Source organism: Trachemys scripta, chromosome 2, assembly GCF_013100865.1.
Source record: "Trachemys scripta elegans isolate TJP31775 chromosome 2, CAS_Tse_1.0, whole genome shotgun sequence".
In the NCBI taxonomy this organism is placed as follows: Eukaryota; Metazoa; Chordata; order Testudines; family Emydidae; genus Trachemys; species Trachemys scripta.
Window position 1 is genome coordinate 119,640,357 of NC_048299.1, and position 20,893 is coordinate 119,661,249.

A 20,893-nucleotide genomic window follows, 5' to 3' on the forward strand; every position below is an offset into this window, starting at 1 on the left:
GGTTTCGGGGTAATCCTAAATCTTTTCAATACAATTTCTTTAAATTTTCAATACAATTCTTTAAATTTCTTGTATACTTTAGCATCACCCTTCTCCATATAATTAAAAACTTGTCTCACTTTCCCAGTTGATCTGGTTAAGAGGATAGGCATCTGTTTATCCACTGGGATATTGTGCATCCCATATAATCTTTCAAAGGAGGACAGGTACTCTTTTATGCAGTCAGTCTCCCTGATCCGCAATTCTGCCATCAGTCTCTGGTGCTCATGTTCTTCCTTGGCTCTTGGGTTCTGCAAGTGGCCCAGTTGCCTCTGTGGGCTCTGAGATAGGATGGTTCTCACCCTCTGGATCTGACTCCATCTCATGTTCTTCCCTTTGCACCTGATCAAAATTTATGAGCAAAGTTCTCAGCTCCTTTTAAAGGATCTTTCCTGTCATGAACTCCAGTTCACTTCTTATGTCTATTATTTTGCCTTTAAAAATTCTCAATATTAAGTTTAAATTTTAACGGCGTGGGGTTATGGTCTCTAAACTTAACTGACCTGTGGCATGTGAATCCTGCCACAACTATGCCAGTATGATGCTCCCAACAGTAACGCAAGCGTGTGAATACCAGCCTCAAGGCAGGCCGTTCACCAGGGCACAAACCCCAAATTGGTTGTGAGTTCGAGGCTTAGATTTCACCAACCAGTTGCACCAAGTGCAGACTCCTCAGGCACTTGAACAACCTTAACACAGAGGCACAGACAGTATGCTTGGGTACTCCAGTCTGTTTTGCCCTCTTCCCCCCCCCCCATTTTAGTGTATCTCTGTGATAGGTGGCCCCTTACACCAAGAATCACAATAATATTCAAGTTACTCCTAATCCCAAGGGGCCAGTCATTTACCCCAGGTCAGATGTGCTTTGGGTCTCACACCAAAGACAATGCATGCAGCCAATCCTATAGTAAACTATATGAAGGTTTTTAAATAGGAAAAGGAAGTTAGAGAGTTATTTACAAAAACAAGCAAACATAGATACTCAAATGAGTTCCAGCCTTAAATTTCAAAGGTAATACGGGCTTCTGTAATCAACAAGCTCCATTTGTCCGTTAGGCTAAGGCTAAGCAGCTGGGGATATCTTGCTTATGGCTAGAAACCCCTTGCAAACCACCACCACCACCGCCCCCAAGTCCACGCAGCATAGAGATCTTTGTTTCTTTTTGGTTTTGATTTTTATCCTCCTCCTGCCATGTCCTCTGAGCTGCAAACTCAGGTGATGGGAAGAGTCCACTTGCATGACTCATCTCCACAGAGAGGAAAGTTGAACAACAATAAGAGTCTTCAGTCCTTTTGTTGATGATTTATTCCTGGAGAAATTCTGCATCATTGTGCATGCACAGAATTTGTCGTTCACAGATTTCTTTGGTTCCCTGCAGAAAAATTACTTCTGATAGGGAAGTAAAGGGAAGCCGCAAGAATGGTCATGCGCCCCTCCCCCGCAGCACAGGCAAGTTTGTTCGAGCACCCTGAGCAGCTGGTAGAGATGTAAATCGCCGCTGGGGGCTGAGCATTCGTGCGTGTGAGAGAGAGAGACACACACTGTCTCTCTCGTTCGCTATTGTGCATGCTCGGCATGGAAGGGCAGGGCTTTGGACTGTTCTGGCGAGGTAGGCATGAGGTAGTCTCTGTCCTCTCAGAGCAGAATATAGCAGCCTGCCTGCTTAGTGAATTGTTCCCTTTGTCTTTGTGAATTCCTCCAGGAGTATAAAACAGATATAAAAGTTCTAAGGCTCCTTTACATTGCCAGAGTGGTGTAAAGGACAGTATGGCCTTATATATGCTTATGGTGCTTTAGTGATTAGAACTGGTCTAAATTTCTGGACCGAAAAAATCTCCTATCTAAATGTGCTCCATGAACTGTTTGCTACTGACATTTCTGGAGATGGTCAGTATCCAATATAAATTGTGAGTTTGGTTCCCCAGCCTTCACTTTCTCTCCAGTTGCCTCTAATGTAACACTCAGCATATGGCTGCATATATTTGTTGACTAATAACTAGAAATAAAGGGTCAAACCTAGCTACATTACTATTAGACAGAGGGGGAGGTTGGGGATATCCTCCAGTGCTCTCCACTCCTATTCTCCATCCATTGTATTGCAGTTTAAATACATTACCAAAATAACTGAAACCAGCATGATTATACTATGTTATTTTGACAAAATATGTAGAATTTTAAAATATTGTGCACAGAATTCTTAATTTTTTTGGTGCAGAATTTTTAATATTTTGGCACAGAATTTCCCCAGGAGTAATGATTCCTCAATCCAGATATGGGGTATTTCCAGTTGTAAAAGCCACCCGTAGCCTGTTTGATATCAATGGGTGTCCTCTTTTGAGGAGTAACAGTTTCTGAAGAAGTGTGAATCTTACACTTCAATTGCAGCTCATTTATAGGGTCCAATGTAGTCTTCAAGTGTGGAATTTGGACTACATAGAATCCACCCCATTGCCACACAACTAGGCTCCAAATACAAGATGTCTTTTCTCAATGTTTTAGACCTCATTGTTGTGAAAAAAATACTGAAACTGTAAAGGAAATATAGAGTGATTCAGTGTTGTCTTCCTGAATCTCCAAAAAACCTGTAACCATACCTCAGAGAAATATGAACTGTCCCATTCATTTCTGTTAAATTGAAAATAGGACCATATAGAATACATTCAATTTATTGTAAAAAATAAATAACATAAGGGTTGCTGTAGAGACTGTATTGTTGATTTTTGTACATAATTAAAAACCTACATTTTAAAATTTAAATGAAATTGCTACAGCTTTTTTGTCTGTATCAGAAGACAGAATTCTGCAGAATTTAGGCTCAGCTTGCCACCCATTTATCTCAGTTTTTGGAAAGAAATGTTGGCAATCTCAGGGCCATGTTTGGAAACATTATTTCCCTTCCTCTTTATGCCTGACTACCCTCACAATAGATTAGCCTTCCTTACTGCCACCTTAGGTGTAGAGTTCAGAAGCTGGGACTAGGCCAGATCGCCTGGATAAACTTCTGCAGAATTCACTTGTACAGAGCTGTCTCTGAGCAATATCTAGGGTTAAAATTTGATAGTTTGTCCCAATAACTTTTCAAGTTAGTAAAACCTTTTGTGAGGTATTTTGGCTTTGGGAGTCTACAGAAGATCCACTCTACATTGAGGTTCCCCAAGATAGTGGACAGAATACAGAGGATAACGAAGAATTGCTACAAGGACCCTTGGTTCAAACTCTCCTTTGAACTCCACTCCCCTCTTCTCCCCCTCCTACTCCCCCCCACCCACTGCAGAAGGACATTCTTTAAACAGTTTGATGACAACATTGTTCTTTTCTTGTCCATTTGTTAGAGGCTAGGGATTTTTCTCTCTCCACATCAGAAGGTTCTGGGAACTAATCCTCCCTATTCCCCAAAGAAAAGAGTCTCCAAAGGAGCTCCTGATTCCTCTTATTAGTGGTATACTGTCTTTGAGCTATTGGGTCTTTAGGGTGAGAAGCAGAGTGCAGTGAATGGGGCTTTGCTCACTGTGCCAGCTTTAGTTTTAGGAGCTGCAGTTGACAAGGATGGAGAATGAGATTAGACAGTGATTGTGGGTGAAGTGCATGATGTGGTAAGATGAGATGGAAAAGCAGTTGGAAGGGCATTAATATACAGGAGGAGAAAGCAGAGAGAGAGTTGCATTTAAGTGAGGATATAAATAAGACAAAAAGGGTATTTTTCTGCACTGTACTTACTATTGCCAATGTCAGAGATGCAGAGTTGGCCTGGACTAGACCACAAAAGAACCTTGGCACCTAAATGCCATTTTAGGTACCTAAGTCTAACATTTAGGCATCACTGCGATCCTTAAAACCTTGTTCAGTTGCCAGCTAAACCTAGAGGTGTCTAAAGTATTGCACTACCTAAATCCCTCTGTAGACCTAGCCCCTTGGACTTTGGGGGCATTGTGATCTTATTTCAGGTAGTGCTTGATACCCAAAATGACAGGAGAACTCAGATACATCCTGAAATTCAGGGACCTTAATTTTTATCTAAAAAAGCAAACAAACACACAATTATATGTTTTGTAGAGATAAGTGACTGACTATGCATGCACACCTTGCTGGTGCATACATTCACAGGATACATCAAAACACAGGATAATATATCAGACTTGTAATAGAGGAATAAAATTACCAATTTTGTGTATTAGGCACTTACAATTTTCTTTTATATTCAGTTATATGGCTGGGGTTTCTTTCACATGCATTCTACTAAATATTAAAGACCATAGTGCCCCAGAAGGAATGGAGGAAATGCTGCAAATCATAAAATGTACTTACTTATTTTATCTCTGTCTAGTCTGTTTAACAAGGGAACAAGAAGAAAGTTAAAACTACTTCTAGTCTGTCCATGTGGATCCCACTTATGGTGCATATACACCTTATGGGCAATATTGGAATCTTTTGACCAGCAGGGTCCACTGGGGGTTAACAGTGTCTTTGTGTGCCACCCCCTCCATCTAGGGCTATAAAGGGAAGAGCAGGCCCGGGATGTCGTTGTGTGCCACCCCCTCCATCTGAGGCCATAAAGGGAAGAGCAGGCCCAAGTGCCTCTCAGTTCTCTCTTACTTCCAGTGGAAGCAGGACAGAAATTCAACAATGTGACCCTGCTATACTGTACTGACCTTTCATCAAATCAGTTTTGTAAATATTTTTACATGTTTGCATTTAACATAATCGATTTAGTTTAGGGATATTTTTGTGCCCTGTTAACATCCCTCCCTCCCCTTGTTTTTTTTTTCTTCTGACTACTACTCTCTGCCAGTGGTGCAAGTACGGTGGTACGTCTGGTATGCTGTACCAGTAAGATATATATAGCTGTCATGGTGTAACGGAAAGACGGGGAGGAGCCCGCACCCAGCCCTTCCACAGAGCTGCATCTCCTCCATCTGTACAGCAGCCCCGCCAGAGGACAGGGCTGGGGGGGGTGGAGCTAGGGGCGGTACAACTGCAGAAAGAGCTGCTGGCATTCTGCTCCTTTCCCCGCTGGGAACCACAGCTGTACTGCCCCCAGCCCAGCCCTGCCCTTCAGCAGGGCTGTTGTACAGACAGAGGAGACGCAGCTCCGTGAAAGGGCAGGGCTCTCCCAGGAACTGCAGTGGCAGAAAGAACAGAACGTGGGGTCGCTGGGCGATCCCACGCCAGCAGCTCATCCGGCGTGGCTGTACCACCCCCAGCCCAGCCCCAGCCCTTCCACACAGCTACATCTCCTGAGTCCTCCTGCCTGGGGTCTGTACTGCAGAAGCCTCCGGTGCATCAGGAGGAGGATGGATATGGATCATGGGGAGGGGATGGGGATAGTGTGGGGTCCCTGGGCTGGGGGTGGGGAGGAGTCACATGGGGAGGGCACGTGCTCCCCCCCGTTTCTGTTTGGATGAGAGTCACGTTCTGGACTGTTGCCCCATATGCTGATCCTTCTTCATCAGAACTCACCACTCCAGAACTGGCTAAAACTCTGCTTACAGGAGCAGTCCTTGAGAGGAGTGTCGGATTTGGAAAGACATTCCTCTGACTCCAAAAAGGAAGTCTCATCTCAAAGAACCTGCTCCTTCAGCATCTGTGTAAGCAGAGTCTCTACCCTGAAAGCTCCCATTGCTGATGCCAAGAAAGGATCTTTAACACATTCAATCAGCCATCCACAGTCCTCCAAATCAAGTTTGGCACTGGTTAGGAGTTCAGCACTGAAGCCCACTAATGCTTCCACCACCTCATGTCAGGGCAAATCTGAGCTTCACTCTGTTGGCAGCTCATGGCACTGATCTTCTTCCTTGGAACAGGAGAGATCAGAGAAATTCAGAAAGAGTCCTCACTCTTCTAAACCAGGAGCCCAGAGGAACAAATTCTCTATCTAAACACAACATCTTTACATCTGATGGCTCAGAAGTTGGCTGGCTGGGTACTATGGAGCTAGAAGCATTTTAAAACAGCCAAATGCAAAGGGATCCATTAAGGATTTAGGCCATACCTACAGAACGGGGAACTGTATTCTGGAAACCAGTGACTGAAAAGTATCTATGGGACATAGTGGATAAGTAGCTGAACATGAGCACCCAATACAATGCTGTGGGAAAAAAGGCTAATATGATACTTATATGTATAAACGGGAGTGCTGAGTAGGAAGGTTATTTTACCTCTATATAGGGCACTGGTGAGGCTGATACTGGAATACTGCATCCAATTCTTGTGTCCATGTTTCAAAAAGTGTGTTGAAAAATTGGAGAGGGTGCAGAAAAGAACCACAAAAAATATGCAAGCTTTGGAGAAAATGCCTTGCATTGCAAGACACAAGACTTAAAGAGCTCAATTGTTTAGTTTATCAAAAAGAAGATTGAGAGATGACTTGATTGCAGTGTATAAGTACTTCCATGGGGGAAAAAATAGCAGGTATTTAGAATATACAAAATAGGTCTTTAATCTAAAAAAGAAAGGCCTAACAAAAAACAGTATCTGGAAACCGAAGCCAGACAAATTCAAATGGAAATAAAGCACAATTTTCTAACAGTGAGGGTGATTAACCATTGGAAAAAACTATCAAGGGAAGTGGTGAATTCTTCGAGTGATTGCTCTTGTGTAAAGCAACAAAGAGTCCTGTGGCACCTTATAGACTAACAGATGTATTGGAGCATAAGCTTTTGTGGGTGAATAGATGCATGCGTCTGACGAAGTGGGTATTCACCCACGAAAGCTTATGCTCCAATACATCTGTTAGTCTATAAGGTGCCACAGGACTCTTTGTTGCTTTTTACAGATCCAGACTAACATGGCTACCCCTCTGATACTTGCTCTCGTGTATTCCACAATAAGTGTGCATGCTTGCCATGTGCACCGGTGCCGGAAGTTTTTCCCCTAGCAGTACCCGTACGGGAGTGCCCCAGTGACCCCTAGAGTGGCGCCTCCGTGGCACGGTACAAGGGGTGCTGCGCACTCCCCCCACCCTCAGTTTCTTCTTGCGGCCAGTGAAGCTGCTTCGGAACTGCTCTGCTCCAGCTTTGCTGTAGGTCATCCCCAAAACTGCTTGTTCGTTCAGTGTATGGTACCTGTAGTTAGTTAGTTTAGTTTAGCTAGAGCACCCGGGCCAGGGCATGCCCCGTGCCCCAGGTTTTAAGTTGTGCGACACTTGTAGGCGTTCTATGCCACTGAGTGATCCGCACGCGGACTGCCTGCACTATTTGGGGGAAATCCATCTCAGCGATCGCTGCAAGATTTGCAAGTCGTTTAAGCCTCGGACCAAGAGAGAGGGGGACATTAGGCTCTGGGCTATTCTGATGGAGTCGGCACTGACCCAGGCTCTGGCGCGTTGCTCCAAGTCAGCACCGGGCACCGCAGTATCAGTGCGTGGCGACACTTCAGTCCCATCAACTAGTCGGCACCGCTCCCCGTCCACAGGGCACGCCAAGAAGGCTAGAAAGAGGCCTTCTTCACTGGAGCACTGGAGTAAACCTGGGACAGAGGCTAGACCCATATCGGGCAGTCCTTGATCCCCACCGGCCACTAGGCCTCCGATTCAAGTTGAGTGGAATAGCCTGGCCCATTCGGAGCAGGCCTCCCTGGATGTCCGGGTGCCCTCCACGCCGGAGGCCCTGCAGGCAGCCCGGGATGTTATGTCCATGCCGGTACCAAGAGCACCGCCGATGTCGGCCCCGTGCTCCAGAGGTAAGCTGCCGCTGGGATCTCCACAGTTGCCCCCAGCTCGGTACTGGTCTCGGGAACATTCTTGATGCCGTTCGCCGCCCAGCAACCATTCAGGGCAAAGTCCACGTGGATCGCCGTCGATGCCTACCAGGGTGTCTGGTTGGATTCCGTCTGACTGAGACTGTTAGCACTGCTCCACCTCGAGGGGCGAACACCGATGAGACCGAGGTAGACGTCGCCAACGGTCCTGGTCTCGGAGGGGTTATCGTAGCTGGTCACGGCACGGACGTTGATGTCGTTCCCGTTCGGCGTCCCGCTCCAGGATCCCATCACGGCACCGCCTCTGCAACCCCGGGCATCAATCGCCGGCATCTCACCATTGCGGGTCTGTTCACCAGAGCCAATCATGGAGCACCTGTTACTGACTGTACTGGTCCTCCACGTCGGGATCGCGGTGCCGTGGTCGGCACCGCTCCCGGTACCGCCGCTCCTCCCGGTCCGGGCTCAGAGGCAGGTCGTATGTCAACCGGGCCTCCCTTCGTAGTCGTCCATCGATACAGCCAGCCCCGCCAGTGCCACAGCAGGTGCAGGTGCACTGGGCCCCGTAGCCAGCCCAATGGTACCAGTGGGAACAGTGGCCTCCGACGCAGCCCCTGGTGGGGTCTCGCTTGGTGGTTGGAGCCTCAGAAGGACTATCGGCCTCCCTCTCCAGACCTCCGAGGAAGGAGTTGGTGGAACGTATATCCTCGGCACCGTGCCTGGAGACCGACTAGGTGGTGGACCCTCTGGTGGCGGTGGACATCCAAAGTACCATGCCGGCCTCTTCGCCCTTCCCGGATGAGGCGATTACGCCCCTGCCTCCCTCCGTTCCACAGGAGGACTTTAGGGTCCACCAAGAACTCTTGAAAAGAGTGGTATCAAGCCTCCACCTCCAAGCAGAGAAGATGGAGAAGCCCTCCGACTCCCTGTTTAATGTGCTGTCCTCGGCACCAGGCACAGTGGTCTTCCCTCTCCAGGAAGAGGGGGCAAAAATTTCAAATGCCCTGTGGGCTGTATAAGTAGGGGCATTGCCAGTAGATCGAGGAACGTGATCGTTCCCCTTTATTCGACATTGGTGAGGCCTCATCTGGAGTACTGTGTCCAGTTTTGGGCCCCACACTACAAGAAGGATGTGGAAAAATTGGAAAGAGTCCAGCGGAGGGCAACAAAAATCATTAGGGGTCTGGAGCACATGACTTATGAGGAGAGGCTGAGGGAACTGGGATTGTTTAGTCTGCAGAAGAGAAGAATGAGGGGGGATTTGATAGCTGCTTTCAACTACCTGAAGGGGGGTTCCAAAGAGGATGGAGCTTGGCTGTTCTCAGTGGTGGCAGATGACAGAACAAGGAGCAATGGTCTCAAGTTGCAGTGGAGGAGGTCTAGGTTGGATGTTAGGAAACACTATTTCACTAGGAGGGTGGTGAAGCACTGGAATGCGTTACCTAGGGAGGTGGTGGAATCTCCTTCCTTGGAGGTTTTTAAGGCCTGGCTTGACAAAGCCCTGTCTGGGATGATTTAGTTGGGAATTGGTCCTGCTTTGAGCAGGAGATTGGACTAGATGACCTCCTGAGGTCCCTTCCAACCCTGATATTCTATGAAACACTGGCCTCATTGGTCCTATCTCCAAGAAAGTGGAACACAAGTATTTTGTACCCGCTAAGGGGCATGAATACTTATATACCCACCCTGCTCCTAACTACCTGTGGTCAAGTTGGTCAAACACAGGGAGCAGTTGCCAGCCAGCCCCTACCCCAAAAAATAAAGATTTGCGGAGGCTAGACTCATTTGGAAGGAAAATTTATTGGTCCTGGAGCTTCCAGTTACGAGTGGTGAACCACCAGGCTCTCCTGGGCCGGTATGAGTTCAATCTGTGGGGCTCCCTGCCCAAGTTCGAGGACTCCCTCCAGGAGCGTAACAGGAAGGAGTTCAAAGTGCTGGTGGAGGAGGGTACAGCAGCTGCCAGGGCAACCCTGCAGGCAGCTTCAGATGCAGCGGACACGGCCACACGGTCCATGGCCTCAGCAGTGTCCATGAGAAAGGCGTTGTGGCTCCTGCTCTCTGGGCTGTCCAGCAAGGCGCAGACCTCCCGGCAGGACCTCCCATTTGATGGCAAAGCTCTGTTTGCGGAACAAACGGATACAAAGCTGCATGGCCTGAAAGACTCCTGCACGACCCTCCAGACTCCTGCGTCTGATGAAGTGGGCATTCACCCACGAAAGCTTATGCTCCAATACTTCTGTCAGTCTTAAAGGTGCCACAGGACCCTCTGTTGCTTCCTCTAGACTCTAGGTCTCTCTGTTCTGGCTCCGGCTAAACCTAAGTTCAAGCCCCAGCAAACTCCTACTCAGGCCACCCACCCAAAATATGAGACCGCTTATAAGAAGTTGCGGGACTCTGAGAGGCGCCCACAGAGGCAGTCTTGCCCTGACCCCCAGCTTGGGTCCTCTAAGGGCAAGTAGGTGGGGAAAAGACAGTTTTGATGGGACACCGGGGGGTGCCCTGCCAGTTCTCATCAGGGATCTACCCTCAATAAAGCTTCCCTTTTCCAATCGGTTGTGTGCTTTCCTCCCAGAGTGGTTGCGGCTGACCTCGGACCGATGGATCCTCAACACCATCTCCCAGGGCTATACCCTCTAGTTTACTTCCTCCCCGTCCAACAACCCTCCGCCCCCATCCCTCCTGGGGGACCCCTTGCACAAGGTCCTGCTCGAGCAGGATGTGGGGTGGCTCCTGGGCCTAAAAGCGGTGAAAGAGATACCCAGGGAGTTCAAAGGCAAGGGGTACTAATCCCGAAGGCCTACCTTGGACCTGCAAGGCCTAAACCAGTACATGGTGAAGCTCAAGTTCCGCATTTTCTCCCTGGCCTCCATCATCCCCTTCCTGGACGCCGGGGCCTGGTACGCCGCCCTCGATCTGCAGGACGTGTACTTCCACATTCATATATTCAAGGGGCACAGACACTTCCTCCGTTTCACGGTGGGGCAGGAACACTACCAATTTACGGTGCTCCTGTTTGGCCTGTCCACTGCCCCCAGGGTATTCACGAAATGTATGTCGGTGGTGGCGGCCCACCTCAGGGGCCGGGGGGGTCCAGATCTTCCTCTATCTGGACAACTAGTTAGTCAAGGGCAGCTCCCAGTCACAGGTGACGGATCACGTGGCGCTCCTTCTGTCCACGTGCACCACTTTGCGCCTGTTGGTAAACAACACCAAGTCCACGTTAGTCCCAGTTCAACGCATAGAGTTAATCGCGGCGGTCCCGGACAGGTTCGAGACCCTGAAGGGGCTCATCGCCACCATCACAAGGTTTCCAGTGACAATGGCCAGAGCTCTTGGGTCATATGTCAGCATGCATGTAGGCGGTTCATTTTGCCAGACTCTGCCCCTCCAGCTCTGGTTGGCCTCTGAGTTCTCCCAGGCCAGGGACAGGATGGACAAAGTCCTCACGGTACTGAAACCAGTGATCACCTCCCTACGGTGGTGGTCCTCCCCGAGAAACATGCTCCAAGGCATCCCGTTCAGGGGCAGAGCTCTGGAGCTGGTGTCCGACACATCAGACCTGGGATGGGGGACCCATGTGGGGAATGTTCATACCCAAGATCTGTGGTCAGCTCGGGCTCTGACCCTCCACATAAATGTCAAGGAACTCAGGGTGGTATGACTGGTGTGCATGGCCTTCTACTCGCACCTGGAGGGTTAGGTGGTCAGGATCCTCATGAACAACACAGTCTCAATGTTCTACATTAACAGGCAAAGCGAGGCCCGATCTTCTGCCCTCTGCCGTGAAGCCCTCAGGCTGTGGGACTTTTGTATAATCCACGACATCTACCTGCAGGCTTTCCATCGGCCGGGCGCCCGGAACAACAGGGCGGATCACTTGAGCAGGGACTTCTGCTCTCAGCATAAGTGGTCTCTCCACCCAGAGGTGGTGCACAGACTTTTCCAAGTGTGGGGAACTCCCCAGGTGGATCTTTTTAGGACTTGCAGAACTGTCTCTGTCCCCGGTTCTGCTCCAGGGGTGGGGCTGGGATGGGGCGCTATCTCCGATGCCTTCCTCCCATCCTGGTCAGGCCAGTTTCTCTATGCCTTTCCCCCGTTCCCGCTGATCGGCAAGGTCCTGGAAAAGATAAAGATGAACAAGTCCCGGGTCCTTCTGATTGCCCCAGCATGATCCAGACAGCTATGGCCGTTGCTGTCCTGCCTGGACCTGCTCTCCCAGGATCAGGGCCGCCTCCCCCCCCCCCCCCCCCCCCAACCTAGTGGCACTCCACCTCACGGAGTGGCTGCTCAATGATTAGGTAGGTAGGAAAGGACATGCTCGGAAGGGGTTCAGCGCGTCCTCCTAGAAAGTAGGCGACCCTCCATGCACTGAGCAATCACTGAGACTGAGGCAAAGTGTTCTCGGTTTTCCAGATGGGTGGACAAGTGGGGCATTTCCCCGGTGGCTGCCCCGATCCAGCTTATCCTGGACTACCTACTTCACCTTAGAGCCCAGGGCCTGGCGCCCTCGTCAGTCAAGGTGCACCTGGCGGCCATATCAGCCCTCCATCTGCCAGTGCAGGACCACACAGTATTCTCCCATGCTATGACTGGCTGATTCTTTAAGGGTTTGGATTATCTTTCCCCATATGTTAGGCCCCCCAGCCCGCAGTGGGTCCTAAACTTGGGTCCTCACAGGGCCCCTGTTTGAGCCGCTAGCCATGTGCTCCTGGTCGCACCTCTCATGGAAGGTGACCTTCCTCGTTGCAATCATGTCGGCTGGGCGGGTCTCGGAGCTCAGGGCCCTGACCTCCAAGCTCCCGTACACAGTGTTTCATAAAGATAAGATCCAGCTCTGCCCACACCCCTCGTTCCTCCCGAAGTGGTCTCCACCTATCACATGGGTCAGGACATTTTTCTGCCGTTCATCTGCCCCAAGCCCCATGAGTCCAGTGAGGAGTGCCGCCTCCACACGCTGGATGTGAGACGCACTCTGGCTTTCTACCTGGAGCGAACTAAGCCGTTCAGAAAGTCCTCGCAACTGTTCATGGCCTCGGCCGAGTGCATGAAAGGTCAGCTGATCTCCACGCAGCAGCTCTCCAACTGGATCACCTCATGCATCTGTACCTGTTATGACCTGGTGGGAATCCCTCCGCCACCAATTGTAAAGGTGCACTCAACTCAGGCACAGGCCTCATTGGCTGCCTTCTTGGCCCATGTACCCCTTCAGGACATTCGTAAGGCTGCCACGTGGTCTTCAGTTCACACGTTCACCTCACACTATGCAGTCATCTCCCAGACCAGGGATAACGCCAGGTTCAGCAGAGCTGTGCTTCATCCCGAGAATTTGTGAACTCCTACCCACTTCCAACAGATATAGCTTGGAATTACCTATTGTGGCATACACGAGCAGTCACTTGAGGAAGAAAAGACAGTTACCTTTTCCGTAACTGGTGTTCTTCGAGATGTGTTGCTCATGTCTATTCCACATCCCGCCCTCCTTCCCCTCTCTTGGAGCTGTCTAGCAACAGGGAACTGAGGGTGGGGAGAGCACGCAGCACCCCTTATACCGCGCTATGGCGCTCCCCTACTGGTACTGCTAGGGGGAAAACTTCTGGCACCAGTGCACGTGGCGAGCACGCATGCCTATTGTGGAATAGACATGAACAACACCAGTTATGGAAAAGGTAACTGTCTTTTCTCCAGCTCTTCATGTCTTCAGACCATGATTGGATGCCTTTCTGGAACTTATGCTTTAATTAAACACAAGTTACTGGGATCAATATAGGGGTAACTGGGTGAAATTTAAGCACTTGTGGTACACAGAAGGTCAGACTTGATGATCTAATGGGTCCCTTCTGGCCTTAAACTCTGAGCCTGTGAAGCCCACTACAAAATTATTGTATAGTTCCATGTGGGAAAAAAAAATCCATCTAAGCTTCACTACATTGTGCAAATCTATTAGAAAACCTTACTCCCAAGATTTTGGACTGCAACTTTCAATTCAAGCTATGGGGCCTAACCATTATTTCTATCAGGGTCCACGTAGTTGCAGTTTCAACATGCCACCTTCCAGTACACGTTCATATAGTGTTCGACCTTTAAATTATTTCAGAAATTTTAAAATGACTGCTCCATGCCTATCCCATAGTTTCTGGGCCCCCTCTTCCCTGGGACTTAAATGTAATTCTTATGGACCTTATGGAACCTCAATCCAAGTATTCTCTCCACCAACTTCCTGGTGGCTATCACCTCAGCCAGGAAAGTTAGTGAGATTCGAAGCACTGATGGAAGACATACTGTCTTCCATGGGGATAAGGTGGTAGTGATACCCTATCCTAAATTTCTTACCAAGGTGATGTCAGATTTTCATTTAAAGCAAACCAACCTCCCCATTTTCTTCCCCAAACCACACTTAAACTAAGGAGACCATGCCCAAACTCCATACCACACTCAAGATCCATACTTCAGATGTTTCCAGAACTCGTCTTTATTATTCAGCTAGGGAAAATGTATTCAGGAAACCACTCTATTTATTTGTGGCATTGGGACAACCTGTGAAAGGTCAGACCATCTCTTCCCAGGGATTATGCAAGTGCATCAAAATTTGTTACCAACTAGCAGATACGCCCCTTCTCTCAAGTATTAGGGCCCACTCAACTAGAGACCAAGCAACCTCCGCCGAATGCCTAAGAAATAGTCCTACAGCAGAGACTTGGAGCTCAGCCCATATCTTTACTAAACACTGCACCCTGGATTCGGCTGCTTGATCAGATGCCAAATTTGGGAGTGCATTTCTGCAATCCTTATTTAGATAACTATAGGTACGACTCCTCAGAATTGCTTATTAATCTGGCAACTGCTAGCTCTTTACCATAAGTGAGATTCACACAGACAAAGCCTTGAACGATGAATGGTTATTTACCTTACCAGTAACGTTTTTGTTCTTTGAGATTTTTTTTTCCATCTGAGTCCCATGACCTGCCCTCATCCCTGCTCCATCAGAGTCCATTTCTTCTGGGTTTATGATTTAGCAAGGGTCAGGGCCACTCTACCATATATGCCCTTGGATCAGAGGGCATGTGGACACGCAGGAGGCTGGTCGAAAAATTCCAGTCATACATGTGAGGCACATGCACTCCATAAGTGGGACATAGACGAAAGGTCTTTGAAAGCCAATAATGTGATGTGCTTGACACATTCTTCTGCCGATGGATACTTCCTTTCTAGGCTGGCATCTCCCTAACCATTCATATATATCAAGCATTCATCAGCATATATTCCATATTTTAACCATATTTTAATTTACTGTCTTCACCACTTTCGGGGTGTGTGCTAATTCATTTGAGACTCCCGGCCCTTTAATCACAGAGGGTGGGGGTCTGTCCTAGGAGCCGTTGCTATTAGGCTTATAGTGTTTGTTTACATTGTATCAATTACTTCAAGAACAAAGTCAATTAACTTGTTTGTAAGTTTTACATAGTAATAAAGTATCTTTCACAGGATAGATACAATCAATGGTTTCTACAGACAGTAGCTAACAAGTTTTAACAGAAGACCCAAGAGATTTTTGTACTTGGTGAAACTGTTGGATTTTAAAGTGTGGGGGACAAATTATGAGGGGGTCACTGTCACTTGGGGGAATCACTGTTCGTACCTTCTTTAATATCCCTACAGACGATCCCTTATATAGCATGTTTGTATGTAAAATACTATGAGGTATAGTGTGAATATAGCAATTGCTACAATTTGCACCTTGCAGCCTCCAAAGTCAGTGTCCTTTATGATCTGAAAATTGCTTCTTATGACTTGAGCTCTCCAAGGTATTTTACAGTTCGTCGTGTCTGAGTAAATATTAGCACAACACTTTGTGGCAAGGTGCCAGTGCCAGTTCATTAATACAAAACAGAAGCTTTTTTGGCATAAAAAGGAAACCCTTTTTCACAAAGAGGTCTTGTTTGTTTCCTTTCACATCAACAGAAAAAATTAAAAATCAGGCTTTTCACAATGAGGAAAACTGTACTTACAAAGTGAAATGTTTTAGTTGAATTAGTAAATGAATACATTATCTGTTAATATACCGTCTTACTAGAGGAGCAGTTGTGGGAGCCTGGATATTGAAAGAGGAGGAGGACAATAGTGACAGTTTTCCTCTCGTAGAAGAGAATTATCAGTGAATGGCTCTAAGTATCCAAAAGTTAGATGGTCTTTGTTTTAGTGGTAGCAGCTTCCATGTAACAAAAATGTCTGTTTTTAGATGACTTCTACAGATATACAGAAATGTATCCAGACTTTGCAGATGAGTATCTGTACCATGATCAGATGGAAGTAGAGAATTGTTTGAAGACTTCTCTTCCAGCCCCTAATGGATTCTGTACTGACTTCAGCCCAGAAAATGCTGACGATAAAAAGAATCCCCTGCAGAAGAAACTGAATTAATACTGCAGAAATCCTACTCCTCTCCTGGTGAGAGGAATATTTCCTTTCCTGGAATCGTCATAGTCACTCCAACTATACAGCAACACATAACTTTTGTGTGTGAAAGATTTACTACCTTAATACTGTTCTTTAATTCCCACATGCTGTATTTATCAATATCTTCAAGCTTAATTGTCAGGAGATGGGTTTTATTTTATTTTTTTCAGAAAGGTCTTTGAAAGCCAATAATGTGATGTGCTTCATTATTAATGTGCATACTTAAAGGGAAGCTACATATTTATTTATATTTGATTGGTTAGTTTCATGTACAGAATGTTGCACAAAGTGTGCATGTATAAAGAATTGTAGCTAATATGGTGGTGAGTGCACTTTGGTGATTAGTTTTTTTCCCTGTTTAGGAAGATGTTTATTTAGGGCCAGATCTGTCGTCCTTATTCACAGAGCAGTCTCACTGATTTCAGTAGGATTATTCTCATGAGAAAAGCAAGCACATTTTGGCGCCTTGTGTTGGTTTCAGTAAATAATGCAAGAAACAATTATGAAAAAAAATTTTTTTTTTTTTTTTTACCAAGGATTACTTGCTTTTTATTTTTGTTGTTAAATGATAAAAGTTGTCTCTGTCTTTCAGTCCATTACATGGTAGAATCAAAAGGGAAGGGGCTTTAGTTCCCATACATTTATTCTCATATACTTATCTGCAGAACACAGTGAAATATGGAATGCTTTCAAAACAGACATGATATGTCTATGTGAACAAATGTGTGGCAAACAAATTATGCTTTCCATGCTTTTCTGTAAAATTATTCAAACATTTCCACTTATTAATTATATGAGGAATTTATTAAAATTAATTCCTTATGTATTTAATTTCGATATTAACCAGGAATCACACAGGTGCAGCTTCTTTGGTAAAAATCTGACGATAGATACACATGCACATGTGTGCATATACAGTCAAATACATGTTGTAAGGTGGAATAAAGATTTTTATCAGCATGAATTTGGAAAGATTGCATTAGGAGTGGCAAAGCCATAAGTGAGTTATATAAGACATCCCAAAGGAATGCCTTAAAACTTTGTATTACCATGATGTATATTCTATATGATGCAGAAGTTACCAAAAAAAAAAAAAATTAGGAATGTTTTACAGAAGTTTTAAAAAATGTTATTGGCCCTATTTCTTATTTCTTTCCTTTTGTAAATGCAGGTACTTTAGTTACAAGGAATAAAATTGAGCAGGGCATCAAAACTAATATAAAAAACTTCCCCAAATGATGTAGTTTTTCTGAATATAAAAATGTCGGAACTTAAAAGCCCAAAATGTGCTTTTAAGGGCTAGAAGTAATGCTGGGTCCCAATGGGACCAAAGGAATTTCTCTCCTTAATGGTAAAAATTCTTAATCCTGCATGGTTAGTAACCCCATTACTAACCCTGTAGAGCTGCACTATATCACACTTCAAAACTCAGGCATTTTTATAATTCGAAAAGCAGCCACTAATTTAGGATTTGAATCTTGTCCATCCTGGGCCAACAAACCATGCTAATTTCAAGCCATGGGTGGAGAGGAGAGAGAGGAGGAGGAGGAAACCTTTCTCTGGCAGGTTGGTTTTTAAAAATGGCAGTTGCTTGAAACTGGTTAAGGTTTAGAATGTGTTCTGGAGAGACATATTAACATGTGGAGGGCAGATGATTTCATTAAAAGTAATCAATAAATTATTGCACATATATATGCAAATTATCATACAAGTAGCACATTGGTGTGTATGGTATGCTACATACTATACATACCACACAGTAGAACCTCAGAGTTATGAACACCAGAATTACAAACTGACCAGTCAACCACACACCTCATCTGGAACTAGAAGTACGCAATTAGGCAGCAGCAGACACACACACAAAAATACAGTACAGTACTGTGTTAAACATAAACTACTAAAAAGAAAGGGAAAGTTTAAAAAAAAAAAAAGATTTGACAAGGTAAAGAAACTGCTTATTTCATTTAAATTAAGATAGTAAAAAGCAGCATTTTTCTTCTGCATAGTAAAGTTTCAAAGCTGTATTAGGTCATTGTTCAGCTGTAAACTTTTGAAAGAACAACCACAACGTTTTGTTCAGAGTAATGAACATATCAGAGCTACGAACAGCCTCCATTTCCGAGGTGTTTGTAACTCTGAAGTTCTCCTGTATATGCGAAGATGCTCTCTCTATGTGGTATATTGTGTAACAATATGTAAAAGTAACGTAATATTAATTAATGCCTAACCTACATTTTGCTTACTTATCCCCCTCCCCCTCCCACCCCCAGCCCCGGGACTTGCTCTAACATTATAAATTTCTGAGCAGCTTCAACCAGCCACCATTTTTAAAAGGCAATTAACCTGACAGAAAAAAATTTCCTTCTTTTCCCCAAATAGGGAATTCTACCGACACACTGAAGCCACAGTGGACTGAGAAACACAGTGAACAATATTCGTTCCTGGAACACTGACAGATTTAAGATCCAGTAACTTGCAGCAAGACAGGGCTAAAAATGGGAGTTTTTAGATGCTTGAAAAATATTGAAATTTTGACATTTTTAGGTATAATACAAGAAAAAATATTCTGGGTTAATTTTAGATGTTGTTTTGGCACCTTCTGGCACACTGACATTTGGGCTAATGCTGTCTGCAGCACCTAGATTTACGGTGGAGGAATATAAAAAAGTTCCAATAATTTTAATCTAAAACCGTTTCTCTGTGACACGTGGGATATATAGAATACATCAGTGTTTCTCAAACTGGGGTCACCGCTTCTGTAGGGAAAGCCCCTGGCGGGCCAGGCCGGTTTGTTTACCTGCCGCATCCGCAGGTCCGGCCGATCGCGGCTCCCACTAGCCGCAGTTCATTGCCCTGGGCCAATGGGGGCTGCTGGAAGCGGTGCAGGCCGAGGGACATACTGGCCCCCGCTTCCAGCAGCCCCCATTGGCCCGGGGCAGCAAACTGCAGCCAGTGGGAGCCGCGATCGGCTGGACCTGCAGACGGGGCTGGTAAACAAACCGGCCCGGCCCGCCAGGGGCTTTCCCTACACAAGCGGCGACCCCAGTTTGAGAAACACTGGAATACATGGTGCAATGAGGTTTAACGTTTTTACCAGGAATCATTTGTGATGACCTACATAAATTGCTTATTGCAGGGATCTCAAACTCAAATCACCACGAGGGCCACATGACACCTTTTCATATAAAGATACAAAAGCCCGCCCCTGGCCCCACTCCACCCCTTCCATGAGGCCTCGGCCCTGCCCCACCTCTTCCCACCCCTTCCCCGAAGTCTGCACCCCAACTCCGCCTCCTCCCTGCCTCTATTCCAATCCCTTCCCCAAATCCCCACCCCTGCCCTGCCTCTTCTCCACCTCCTCCCCTGAGCATGCAGCTCCCCGCTTCCTCCTGGAAAGCACTAAGCACTGCCAAACAGCTGTTTGGCGGTGGGAAGCACTTGGAGGTAGGCAGAGGAGCAGGGACATGGCACGGTGGGGGAGGGGAGCTTGGCGGCCGCAGCAAATAACTCGTGTTTGAGACCCCTGGCTTATTGCTTTTCCTGTTGTTAGTAATGCTGCCATCCTATTCTTATACCAATAAAGCCCTTATAGCAGACTAAATGATCATGTATTATGTATTGAAGATAGCTATAGACTCAGCCAAAGATTCATTAATCTGAAGTTATATAACAAACCTTTTTGGAAAATCCCTAAGAAAAAACAAACAAAAAAAACACTTTGTAAAAAAAAAAAGGTAAAACTTTAGAAACCCAAGCTATCCAAAAATTCCACTTCTAACCTCCCCCCACCCTGCCCCTGAAAAACAGAAGGTGTAGAAATGCTTAGTGAAGATCTCCCAAAGAATCTTAACTCTAGTCCTCTACTGTTACCAATTTCCATATTTCAGCCTTCCTTCTTTCCTACATACCTGCCATGTAAGATGTGATCTCTTAATTAGTGCTTTTTCCTGAATGTTGAATTAAAATTTTCATTTTTGTAAAGACTTTAAAAAGGCTATAGTCTGTGTCTGTGATTCTTACATTTGGAAATGCCAATATAACATGGATTGTATAGTCTTGGTTTTATAGATCTAATGCCATGTGTGATTCTTCACCACTAAAGTCATTGATCTTTCCCTTTTATTCCCCTAAGTAAGGGATAGAAGCTGAGGGAGTATGGCTAGATACATAAAGGAATGCCTAAATTGTAGGCCCCTTGAAAATCACAGGAACAACACTGCACTTTGCAAAGTCTGATTTAGGTGCTTAGGCTCCCTATACAGTGCACAGGGAAATCTACAAAAGCCAGCTTACTAGATAGGTAGTGACCTAAGCTAGTCAGCGGGAGATGCCAATGAGAGGGGTGTCCTAAAACCCACTCTTCTCATGGAGATAGGCAACTGAATCCAGGCTACCAGGAGGCACCTATGTCTGCTAGTGATTCACAACTGGGAACTCCTGCCTTGGAGTCAGGCAACTTAGGTACATGTGGTATTGCTTGTGAGAATTAGCTAAGCACCTGCTTCACTCCACACAAAATATACCACCTGTGTGTTGCTGCCACCACCACCATATAACTTGGGATATGGGAGATACATGTTCAATTCCCTTGTCCACCATGCGGGGAGAAGGGGAGAAAGAATTTGAAGAGGGGATGCCCACCTACCAGGGGAGTGCTCTAACTACTGAGTTATGGAATATTCTTATGTGGGGTTCCTTCAG

At 46.3% G+C, this 20,893-nt stretch overlaps 1 protein-coding gene across 1 annotated transcript in view; it reads left to right on the forward strand.

Annotated features, from left to right (window-relative positions):
• The window catches only part of LPCAT1 (lysophosphatidylcholine acyltransferase 1), a 156,917-nt gene extending 139,617 nt beyond the window's left edge, over window positions 1-17,300 (forward strand). Inside the window, exon 12 of the mRNA XM_034759513.1 lies at window positions 15,972-17,300. Coding sequence (XP_034615404.1) covers window positions 15,972-16,153 — 182 coding nt within the window. The 3' untranslated portion in view covers window positions 16,154-17,300. The remainder of the gene's footprint in view (window positions 1-15,971) is intronic.
• The last annotated feature ends 3,593 nt before the right edge of the window (window positions 17,301-20,893 follow it).